A 12,500-nucleotide genomic window follows, 5' to 3' on the forward strand; every position below is an offset into this window, starting at 1 on the left:
TTTACATAAGAAAACACGCCCACTTTCAGAAAACTGGCGAGCATAGTGCAGAGCAGAAAAAAAGTCGCAAATTTTTGCGCAGTTTAAGCGATTGCGCAAAAATTTGCGACTTTTTCACTCCATTATTCTGACTTGAGCTAATGATAAATCTGGCCCATAGAGTTTAGGATTCAAGATGCAGCAGGGAACAGTACCTCTCCTTGGAGAGTTCCACATGTTCCCTGGGAGCGCTGTGCCTGAAACCATCTGGGGTTCTCACCCTCCTTGATCCGACGCTGATGAACGCTTCCGCTTGGAAAGGAGAAATAACTGATAGCCCAGAGTTAGCAGCAAAACATCCACAGCAGACCTTAATGGTGTCTGCACTCCAAGGACGCCGATTCTGCCTGCTCCTTTTATTTCCGGTCACCTGACCGGAACCAGTCTGTGGAACGCTCATCTTACCTGACGTCATCCCCGCGATTTCCGGTTTCTGCTCTGGCGCGCTCCACTGCTCCTGCGCCGCAGCCCACATGGAGTGCGTGCCCGGAACAACAGCCCTCTGGCGTGTCTCCCATTAGCCGCTCTCCTGCTCCCACGCGGTCTCACTCCTTTGAGGGACGTGTCCTCAGCCTCCGGACGAAGGTCGGCCCAGACCAACCCCCATCCTCAAAGAAAAAAGACCCGGCACCCGGTCTCAGGCTGGTAAGACTCATGACTCTAGGCTTTCCTAGGATTTCCAAGCCATGGGTCCCTAGGAGAAAAATGCTACAAGTCTCCTGCTCCAGGGACAGGAAACCTCACTGAGGTGGGAGAGTGGCTCCAGCTTTTTTATGCTACAGGTTTCCTGTCCATGGAGGCGGAGCCATCTCAGTGGTGCTGCCGTGGGGGAGGGGAAAAAAAAAAAAAAAAGGCTGTGCGATATGGTAAAGAGCAGGAGGGAACCCCGCTCCGTTCTCCACTTCATCCCAGAGGGACAGGAAACAACTGGAGAAGGAACAGGGGGGCGGGGCTTTTAAAGGTTGGTTCTCCACGTTGTTTCCTGTCCCTGGGAGGCGGGGGTAACCCCTCCTGCTTAGTGCCGTTGGGGGAGGCGTATGGAAAAATGTCATATTAAAGAAATAAAACTCCTACACACAAATAGAACAACACATTCATGACGAGCCATTCTGAAGTTTCAATTCACTAAAGTTTATTTCTTTGACTATTTGGTGCATCAGTTGCATACAGATAGAGACAACACTAGTTTCACAATGCACAGGGTTAGATAACTTCCTTCCATTGTTAGGGGCTCTGTTCTTCCATTTCCATGTTAGGGGTTGAGAGATTGGTCAGTTTTCAGTGGAGTGTGTAGCTCACAATCAAGCGATCTAAAGATGTACCACAAAGTGCAAGACCTTTCACAGAACAGTGCCTGGTGGGAAAGCTATGGCTCACTGAATCCCAGTCAAAGGCAATACTACAGACTTTGAAGATAAGGTTGTATATTGTGCAGGTGTAATAAACCAATGAATGGAGTTATGTTCACATGAAGAACGTTTCCTTCAACTGCCACTCAAGTATATAACTAGTGTCAACTTTACATTTAATATATTACGCCTCAAAAATAAAAAGATCTAGTAGGAAAATATTTATCACCAGGTGAATTACTGTGCAAGACAGGAGCAAGTTCCTATCCTTGCACCCAAGATCCAGCCCCATCACACCACAGGCTGCAAAGGGCTCTTACTGGCAGTGAACTATGAAAAGCTAGATGAGAAATGGCTGTGGTTGTTCCAAGCTTCGGTTGCAAGGGGTGTCTGTCCATGTGGATGCCACTTATAGCACAGGGAAGCAGAAGTGGAGTTATTCTGAAGGTCAGTGATCGGCACACCACCAAGCTCAATAGGCATGGTTGGCAACATACAGGGACTGGCCAGCTGCCCCAGAGCCATCTTCGCTATGTTCATACTTTCCACAGGCTGCAAGCCCATTGGCCTTGAGAAAATAAGAGAAGCAGAAATGTGAAGTCAGCACAAATTAAACCCAAGTTTCCATTTAAATGAAGTGCATGCACGTGTCATGGGCTTTTCTATACAGGGTAGACTGGACCATCACCATTATGGGTATAGGTATACAAACATTTATGATTCTTTAGGTCTCTTCTCGCCTTATTGTATTTTTTTGTTCTACGAGTAGTATGTTTACATTGCATTACTATATGCATGTTGGCTACCAACTCCCAACCAATCTGGACTAATACTGTATTTTTTGCTTTATAAGATACATACATACCTTCCCCCCCCCCCCCCCCAACATGGGAGGGAAAATTCTGTGCCAAAATCATGGTGGCGCTTTAATTGCAGGAGCTTAAGTGAGCTGGCCACCTATAAGGAAGAAGTGTGGGGCAGGCAGCGGGTATGAAGCACTCAGGAGTGGGTGGCGCCAGTGAAACATTCAACTGAATGCCACCAGCACGCAAGTCCTTTATCTCCAGCAGGGTCCGTTCCAAAGGGAGATAAGAGCCAGTGGCGTACTAGGTGGGGGGGGGGGGGGGGTGCCAGAAGCAAAGAGCGCTTCCATCAATACAGATGAAGCGCTCATTGCTGGAGCTGCGTTCTGGTCACTCACCGCTCAGCTCCCCTCTTTCAGGCTGGCGGCGCACAGAAGGGTGAAGCAGGAAGAGATATGTGAGCTTCAGGAACGGGACAAGGCGAGTAGTTTTTTTTGTTTAAATACAGAGGAGGTAAAGAGGGCTTTATTACTATGGAGGGGACACAGAGCATTACTAATGTGAAGTGGGCACCGAGCCAGAGGGCGTTACTACAATGAAGGTGGCAGAGGGCATTACTGTGAAAGGGGCACTACTGTGAGGGGGCACACATCTGTACAAAACTACAGTGACTGTTGTTCATTGAGGGCTATATGTTGGGGGGGGGGGGGGGGGGGGCAGAGAAAGGATCAATAGCTGCCCCCCCCCCCCCCCCCCCATCCAGAATTTATTCATGCACTGCAGTGCCAGGATGCATTCTTAAGGATGAGGGGAGGTATAGTCCCAAAACATGTGTGTTAACCATAGATTCCCCCCCCCCCCCCCTCCCATAATAGGGTCATCCACAGATCCCCCCCCCCCATAAGTCATCTGCCAACCCCCCCTTCCCCTCCCCCATAACAGTGCTTGCGTATTCCGCAGATTCCCCCACAATAGTGCGTCTTCCACAGATCTCTCCATAAAAGTAATCTTGTAACTGGATGTACCCTATGATAATGTAGGTAGGTTTCAGATAAAAGTTACCTCTGCCCGTTTTAAGAACTCTTCAGTAGCTGCACTTTCATTCTCGCGCTTTCCACGCCAAGCATTCAAAGCAGAGGCTTGAAGGGCTCGTCCAAAGGAGAAAGTGAGAGCCCAAGGTCTAGCTAGAGGGCAGTTGTTGATTGCATTTAGGTTAATGGTGGCTTCCTCCTCACTCTGTCCACCAGACAGGAAAGTAACACCTAGGAAGGGGACAGAAAAAAAAATAACCTAGTTATCCATGCCACCCTCTAAACTCAAGCTCGTGTAGCTTCCAGTTGAATACATTTAGTAAAAAAGCAGTGAAACCCTTCACTGAGTGAGCCAACAGAACAACAAGCTTATTGCATAGAAGATTCATACCCAGGACGTTGTCATTCAAATAGTTTTTCCATAATACCCTTAAGGTGGATTTAGACAGAATGATGTAACAGCCGATTGTCAGGAAGGAAGCGTCCCTTCCCAACAGTCGGCTGCTCGTTTAGTGAAGGAGACCACTGATCAAGTGCGGGAGAAGCTCAATAGTAACAATCAATTAACAGGATTACAGCATTGCCCTGACCTAAGGTTTTATGGTTGGGATGGTGGTAGCCAAAAGTAAACCAGAAAGCTTGGCAGAGTGGCGAAAGAATCCAGAAGAGGGTAATTGACCTACAATACTGGGGTGGTCCTTTACCTGGGACTGCAGGAGGTACAGTGCGGCGGAGGGCAGTTACTGTGGCCATGGCAATCTCCTCAGCAGCATATTTCTTTGGACAAGCATGGCCAGGAGTCACCATGTTGGGTTTCAGCAGTGTTCCTTCTAAGTAAATATGATGATCACTAAGAGCCTTGTACACAGCAGCAAGAACCTAGACAGGACATAGAGTAAAAAAAACAAAAAAACACCACAGAAACTAGTTAAGAAGTGCAACTGAAAGGCAGACAAGACGTTTTGGATGATACACCAGTGATAACAGGCTTTCTGCTTCTCACTTCTGACCTCAGAAGCGTTTTCCAGTTTTATAACATTTCCCCCCCCCCCAACCACACAACCCTCATGTAGTTACAGGTTTTGAAGAGAAGAAAAAAAATAAAAAAGCCTTCCAGGAAAAAGATCATATGGGGTTTCTACATTGCTGTCCTTCTGCAGACATGTGCATGGGGGTGGGGGGCATATAGCAAGGGACAAAAACCTCAGCTATGCTGAACAAATGCACTTAAATCAAAAGGCTGCAATATATCATGACCCTTAGGACTCATGCACACGACTGACCGTTGCCTGTTCTGAGGTATGAAAATTACGGATCCACAGAACAGATACTGGCTATGGGCATTCATACAGCCCATAATAAAAACAGTCCTATCCTTGTAGGTAATATGGACAATAGGACATGTTCTATATTTATGCAGAACAGCCATGGGGAATATGGAATGCACACAGTAAATTCAGATTTTTATGCAGACCCATTGAAGTGAATGGATCTGCATACAGGCCAAAAAATAAAAATATATATTTTTTTTTAAATATATGAATCAGCCCTTAGCCATAGGTTTTACAGGGACACAAGCAGCTTGCTGGATCTGAGGACATACCTTCTCCGTGACATACTGGCAGCGTTTCAGGTCATGGTCGCCGTCAGGAAGTATTTCAGGCTCCACAATGGGAACAATGCCATTCTGCAGAAAAGAAAACATAGGCTGCACACACACAGGTTTGTTCCAGTCTGTACCCTCACATAATAGCATTCCTTGTCATCCCTGCCACTGATCGAATTACACGATTACCCATTTACCTGCTGGCAGATACTGGCATAGCGAGCAAGTACATTGGCATTTTCCATAATAGCCAAGGAAGAGGGGGTGTCCTCGCTGATTTTAAGTACACATCTCCATTTTGCAAAGTCAGCACCATCTTTCTTGTACTGAGCGCAGCGTTCAGACAACCCATCCAAACCTGTAAGACAGGAAGAGGTTAGAAAAGGCAAGAAATACAAAAAGCTGGTGTAAGATGCACCAAAATTACAAAGAGGCATCTGCCTCAGGCATTTGGGCAAATGTTTGTGAGGTCCATGGGCCTGAAAAATTAAATCTATGCCACCAAGGAGTTGAGTTCTGGTGCTGATCATGCGCAATGTTCTTAAATGATCAAATTCGTATATTTGTACGGCCACACAGTCAGGTTTCCTGATGCAGTTCTGGAAGCCAAAACCAGGAGTGAATGGAAAAAAAGCAAGAAATAAAGGGGGAAGTCATACCTGTCCTTCATACTTTCATTTCATGATCTACTCCCGATTTTGGTTTCTGAAACTGCATCAGGAAACCTGACCGTGTGGCTGTACCCCTTAAAAAAATTATAACAAAGTCTAAAGTCGATTTTTAGGAAACATAGCCCATCGCTTTCCTGCATACAGCAAGAACAAGGTTCCATTCACACTATTTTTTGGACTCATACCAAGGGGAATGCTGTCAGTTTATACTTCAGTTACGACCGTAAAACTTTATAGGGACAAAACATGTCCTTTTAGGGCTTTAGATATCAGCATACCTCTTCCCCCCCTCTACTGTATTGAATAACATGGTAAGATACTATTGCATACTTCTAGGCTATATGTTCGGCAGCAGGTAATGTCAGAACCTAGCCCAAATGGCCATGCATCACGTGTTCCATATGGCTGCTATAGAGCGTTTGGATAAATAGCTGAAGAGGCATAAATCAAGGGATTCTGAGAATGGTAGATAACGTGGAGAGGAAGCCATAATAAGTCAAGATGATCTGTCTCAGGCCTCATGCACACAAATATATTTTGTTTCCGTGTCCGTTCCGTTTTGTTTTTTTGCGGATAGGATGCAGACCCATTAATTTCAATGGGTCCGCAAAAAATGACACCGTGTGCTATCCGCAGCCATATGCCCGTTCTGTAGCCCCGCAAAAAAGATGCACCCCACTGACCTTGAGTTGTAGTTTCTCCATCTGTACCAGCAAGAGGGACGACCCCTTTATCAACCTGTCATAGAAAGAACATTAGTTGTGGTCAGATCACTGTATGGCACAAGAACACTGATGTGTGGTTGTATCAAAATCTTCTTTATTCAGAAAGTCAGTGCATCAGACAAAAAAAAAAAAAAAAAAAAAAAAAAAAAAAAAAAAAAAAAAAAAACCACCACACGTTTTGGTGGTACTCAGGCCCCTTCATCAGGTTAAGATGCTTATAACCTATAGCTATAAAAAGAACATTACTCAGCGATTTGTAAGCCCCAGAACAATGTGGTTTGTGGAAATATCAATCATTCATTTATGGACTTGGCAGCTGCCCAATTGGTCTGGCACATACCCAATACAGCTTCTACGTTATCCAATTTGCTGCAATCCATGGCTCTAATAATAGAGGCTTTACACTGATTGATTACCTCTCCTTTACCCGACCTTCAAATTCCAGCATCCTCCCATCACAATAGGGGACAGGTGACATCAGAGGCATGCCAGCTATGCCAAGTCGGTGTCCAAACAAATACAGCAGGCGACAGGTATTATGCAGATCTGGGTCTTGTCAACTAGTGCCCTTGAATTTGCCTTCTGGCCAGTCACACCTCACCAACCAGAGAAGACAAGGTTGGCATCATAAAAAGGAGTTTGAATCCAGGTAGCTAGACCAGAACCCCACGATGACAGAGGATAGGGGAGATGGATAGAGTTTAAATATAATATAGAGAAGTCCAACCTGTAATCCTGCTATATTGATCGACAGAACAAATCCTGGATCAGTGTCCACATTCCTTTTATGGAGGGGTTGGGCCAAAGGGAAAGGGTTTGTAAAACACGATTTCTATACATGGTCATGTTCTGCACACCCTTTCCCTTTGGCCTAACCCATACAGAAAGGAAAATTAGAGAAAGTGTGAAAAACAGGGCTTAAGGTAATTTCTTTGAAGGCTCACGTGAAGTGAAGATTTCTTCTGGTCTCTGCTGCCCCCAGCACTGGATCCTATGCCCATCTACCCGAGTTATGTTTCTGGTTCGCACACGTCCTGTTCTTGAATGACTACAAATGCTAAGCTTGGAGCACAAAGCTACCTGTTTAGATAGTTTAGGGGAAATAGTGGTATTTAAATCAACAAACTAGGATTATGTGGACATAGGTGGGAGTAAGGGTGGGTTCCCCTCCATCTATTTGGCCTGGCAGAGAACAGCTTGCTGGAGTTCTCTGGATCCGGCCCTAGCCAGATACTGCTGTTCACCGCCAGACCCAACTGACTACAATGGGACCTGGCTAGACAAGAAACACTGAATGCACTGGTCCCGGAAGAATCAGAATCTCGTATCTCATATCTGGCTGGTGAACGCCAGCAGGCTGTTCTCTGCTGGAGCAGTTAAACAGAGGTGTGAACCTACCCCATCTGAAGGCTTCCTGTAAGACTGAAGCCTTGAAATAAACCTTAGAGGTGGCAGCTTTGGGGTGTCAGTAGTGAGGGTGAGGCATTACTGGGGAAAATCATTTGGATACAGCAGGTGTTTTTGTATTGGTCACCCGGCCACAACCACAGATAACAAGAACTGCAGTGAGGGCGATTGTGACAGTGACTATGCTCAATGCTGCCTTGGCAGTGCATGGAGTTGCATCTGTCCACACCCAACGTCAGAGCGGGCTGAGTGTATGCAGGACGACCTCTTTAACATCACATTTCCTCACCTTGATTCCTACAATAATGCCTTTATCCTTAATCAGCTCCACAAAGTTGGTACCACAGTCTCCTTGCTGGTACATGGTCTCATGGAAGAAGATGACCCCGCCGATGCATTTCTCCATACGTTCATCACCCTTAAAAAGGATCTGACGGTAAAGACGTCTGTTCTCCTCCGTGTTCTCTACTCCAATACCAGTCAGACGCTTGGCCATGCTCCCTGACAGAGAAGGTGTATAAAGTGGATTGGTCATGCTAATGGATCCTGGTATCACCCAAGCCATTTTTTTATTCTTATCGTCATCTAGGGGTTAAGGGTATTTATTGAGCTTATGTCTAAAAATGTCTAATGTATGGAGGCAAGAGAAGACCATGGAGTCCCAAGCCCTTTTTGCCACCATTGTTGGGCATGTAGTGAAGGACCCTGCAGGTCCACACTAAAGGCAATGTAGTGGTGGCCAAGCTCCCCTGCCTCCCCCTCCCCTAGACATTTGACGTGTATGCCCTAGTTTGGAACCCAACAAGGGGAAATACTGTCAGGAGGCAAAATGTCATCTAGAAAATAGGGCGGTTCCATCAAAGTCGAAGTTAATAACCACCAGATACAGAACAATGGCACTGCCATGTTCTTCATCACCAAGATGTTCCTTGCCACTTACCCACAGATTCATCTGCAGCAAGGATACCCTTTCCCTTCGCTACAATCTTTTGTGCAATGTCGGACAACTCCTTCTTCTGCTCTGAACTGAGCGCAGGATATTGGTGGGTCATCTTGTAGGTTCTGTGGGATACAGAGGGTTAAAATTGGATTTAAGATAGAGAGAGAAAAAAAAAATAATAACACAAGAATTTGCTCAAGGACAGAGAATCCCATTTAGAATGAGAAGACTGTCCGATGCCAGCCCGCATAGCTGGAAGGTGCCAGCCGAAGCTTTAACCCCTGCATCCCCATGTAGACACAGGCACCTTGAAACTGCTTTCCTTTAAGCAAACTTAATATGCTTTACCCGTCCAAGGATTTCAGTCTTGGAGAGCGGTAAACGGCTTACAGTCCTATAAACCTCTGACAATATGCCAGGGAGTCTCCAGGAGCCTTACACAGTCTCCTAGGAACAGCCGCCTGGTGTCAGAGGCTCCTTGGGCTCAATAATTCATGAGGCCGATGGCGGTGAAATCATTAACCCCTTGATGAAAGAAGGAAGGTCAGGACACAGTGTGTACGGCATAGCGCAGGTTACCTATAGGACAAAACTGTGTCCTTGGGGCATTGAAGCCTAACTCATCCGCTGACTAATTAATATGGCTGCTATGTTGACAGATGCTCAGCTGCCAAGGCAACCGCAGGAGGAGCAGAAGCGAGCCACCCCCATCACGTGGAACCCCACTATGTGTACATGGATCAGAATGACGGATCATGCACAGGACCCTGTACTGCCTGGTAAACCCGGCCCAACAAACTGCATCACACTGATTTACGATGCAGCGAGTTCCTATCCAACTGTGGGTCTATTGTATTATACACACATGATGGCAGATAGTAATTTACGATGCAGCGAGTTCATGTTAGAGGAGCCACTGTCGGTCCAGGACACACACAGGCAATGTTTCCTGGACCAAGCACAGTCATATGCATGAGCGCTAAAGGGCTAGATACTGTTTCAAGCCGCTTTGACTTAACTGCTGGTCAAACAGGGTCATAAAGTAAAACAAAATATTAAAAAAAGGATAATATACATGAAAGTATGACCGTATACAAAAGAAGGTTATAATGATTTGTATAAAACAGGCATTTTGAGGGTGTCGATGAGTGCTGGTTAAAAAGTCCTATAATTGAAAATTAAAATGTTGGGCGTTAGAGGGATGAGGCCGATTCTTATCTTATAGAAGCTCTGACGCAGATTGTCTGACATTGTATAACCTACATATCAGAAGATCTAATATATAAAGCTGTGTGTGCGCGTGTATGTATGTCCGCTAAAGGAAGCCGCACCGCCGCATTTACAATCTCAGACCGGGTCTCGGCTCTCTAGGACGCACCGTTCCTGATGGTCAAAAAAATGCATTAGCCAATAGAAGCCTGGTCACAAGACCCTTACCAGCCAATAGAAGCTCGCAGGTCCTTAGTCTCCACATACAGTTTTACACCAGGTTTCCATAACAACCGAGACATTTTTCTTTACTGCTGTAGTGAAGCTTTAAAGGGGCATGGCGCTGTGGATGACACTGTTAAGGGAGCGGAGTGCTGCGGAGGTCACAGTTAAGGGGCAGGTAGGGTGACCATTCAGGCCACCCTCAAAAGACAGCGGGAGGCGGGTGCAGGGTTTTTAAGTCTAAGCCATGCCCTTTCCCACTCCACAGCCAACTGGGATTTAAAAAAAATTAAGGCAAAAATCTACTTCTGTCCGCTGCAGGGGTGGAGGGGTGGGAGGGACGGCGACTTTCTCTGCAGCTCACACTCGGACAGCACAGTGCTGCTATCTGAGAGCGGGCTGTTCATGAGAGTGACTGTGGAGGTCACTAATAAAGGGGCAGATGCTGTGGAGATCACTGTTAAAGGGGCGGGGAACTGTAGATGTCACTGTTCTAGTGGATACTGGCCATAACTTAATGACCTACACAAACATTAAATGAAATAGATGAAATCTACCCGTGCGAAGCCGGGTCCTTCCGCTTGTATACAGATAGAAACCAGTGACCAAGTGTAATCAGACAGGTCACCTATTCTACCTTCATCCTGCAATGACCTTGTGGTGTCCTTCCCCTACAGAAGACAGAGGATGGCACCGGGAGGCTCCATGCGACAAGCACTGGGACAGTCCAGCGTTATTCTAGTCATCAGTTTTATATAAAGTCATCACAAGGGTTAAACATTTCAGATGTCAGAGCAAGAATCCCAAGGTGACTGCGCCCCCCCCCCCCAGGATGTCCAGCAATCAATGAGAAGAAGCAGAGACTGCAGAGGTCTGCTGTCACACTGAGGCCCCTGTCATGGGGACAAGGAGGAGCGAGAGACAGCAGAGAAGATGGAGGATGGGATTACATAAGCAAGAGGCCCACAGCTAAATTTCAAGGAGGCATCCCTCAACAGGTGTCACCCAACAGTGCCTCCACACACACCCCAAGAGAGCGTTTCCTCCAAAACAACTGTAATAGGACTAGAGGAAAACCAATATGGCCGTCATAGATCCCACAAGGAAGGCCATCCAGGGAGGGGGGGGGGCAAACTTGCCATTCGGGAGCCAGTGGATTTATTACCCAACTTTCCCAGAAACAGAATTACAAAACGAGCTACATTTTTAGCATCCTGCCAGAAGATTCAGGTCCATTAGAGGACAGATCCTTCAGTCTGCTCTAGAATCCCCCAATCGCCCCCCATAGGCTCCCACACCTTGTAGGATAGGACCTTGTGAAACTACAACTCCCAGCATATCTTGGCATGCAATTCTGGGAGTAGTGGCAGCAGTCCAACTTTTATACTTGGGGTGAATTCACACATAGATTGCAGAGATTTCTTCCCATTTATATGAAATCCATGTGTTTGTCATCAATACAACCCCATTCTGACAAATGGCGCAGATTTCCAGTTGCAGAAATGTTTGCAACAAATCTGCCACATGTAAATTCACCCCAATACAGACGCCTGGGCACATCATGGCACCTTTGTGGGTCCTAATCCAGAAGAAGCCGGCACGGATCCAACCCAACATCTCTGCGTCAGAAAACCAAGCTGCAGGTGACGCACCTGGAGGAACAGTGCGGATCACTAACCCAGGACCACAGCCATGTAGCAGTGCTGAGTCTGTCATGTGGCAGACAGCTATCTGCAGACAGACCTACTGCACCTGAGGACTGCAATATGAAAAAGATCCCCCCACCTCCCCCAATAACAAAGTCCACTCTACTACATCCAGATCTTCTCTACCTCAGCGGTCTATGGGGTGACCACACCCACTTCGTGGAGCAGCAGCAGCCTGCAGATGGAGCACCCGCCATGTCTCCTGTGTCACCCCACACTGCTCCTCCTGACCCCGGGCCTCACCTGTAGCCGCTGACGGAAGCTCCGCGATCTCCGCTAATAACAAGATTCTGCTGCAGAGCTACGTGACGCCGCAGGTCTAATACCCGCTCCTGGCCCCGCCCCTCCGCGCTGATTGGGGGGTGACGTCACGCTGCATCCCTTCTCCCCGAAGCCAGCTGACGTCACGCCTCTCACTGCTGGATAGTTCCTCGTCCACTGAGGTCTTCTGTCACGTTCCTTCAAGACGTTATCAAAACAGGCTTCCTTATGTTATCTATTTATCCTATCTTATCTATTATCTATCCTTAATTGGGTTCCAGTCCCTCCCTATAAATGGCAGGAATATGAAAACAGTAGGGGTGACATAGACCGTGACCAGGGGCGTAGCTAAAGCTGAAACCACAAAAATGTAGCTTGTGTCCCCACAGCAAAAGCTCTGAGGGGCCCCGACATTCACACAGTTCTCCACAGACAGCACACCTCCCCAGTAGGGATGAGCGAACTCGAACTGTATAGTTCGGGTTCGTACCGAATTTTGGGGTGTCCGTGACACGGACCCGAACCCGGACA

The 12,500-nt window shown here is 46.9% G+C and overlaps 1 protein-coding gene across 2 annotated transcripts; it reads right to left on the reverse strand.

Moving 5' to 3' along the window:
- Nucleotides 1–1,149: 1,149 nt before the first annotated feature.
- ALDOC (aldolase, fructose-bisphosphate C) lies at nt 1,150–12,092 on the reverse strand. 2 transcript variants are annotated; one of them, XM_044286683.1, is made up of 9 exons: nt 11,952–12,092; nt 8,572–8,693; nt 7,921–8,132; nt 6,183–6,237; nt 5,026–5,186; nt 4,826–4,909; nt 3,927–4,101; nt 3,254–3,453; nt 1,150–1,956 (listed from the first exon to the last, which is right to left on the reverse strand). In XM_044286683.1, exons 2-9 carry the CDS (start codon nt 8,681–8,683, stop codon nt 1,861–1,863), a joined length of 1,095 nt encoding a protein of 364 aa, XP_044142618.1. In that variant the 5' UTR covers nt 8,684–8,693; nt 11,952–12,092; the 3' UTR covers nt 1,150–1,860. The 2 variants fall into 2 exon arrangements, with proteins under 2 accessions (XP_044142618.1, XP_044142617.1); XM_044286682.1 differs by having other exon boundaries at nt 11,835–11,970.
- Between the last annotated feature and the right edge of the window lie 408 nt (nt 12,093–12,500).

Source organism: Bufo gargarizans, chromosome 3 (assembly GCF_014858855.1).
Source record: "Bufo gargarizans isolate SCDJY-AF-19 chromosome 3, ASM1485885v1, whole genome shotgun sequence".
NCBI lineage: Eukaryota > Metazoa > Chordata > Amphibia > Anura > Bufonidae > Bufo > Bufo gargarizans.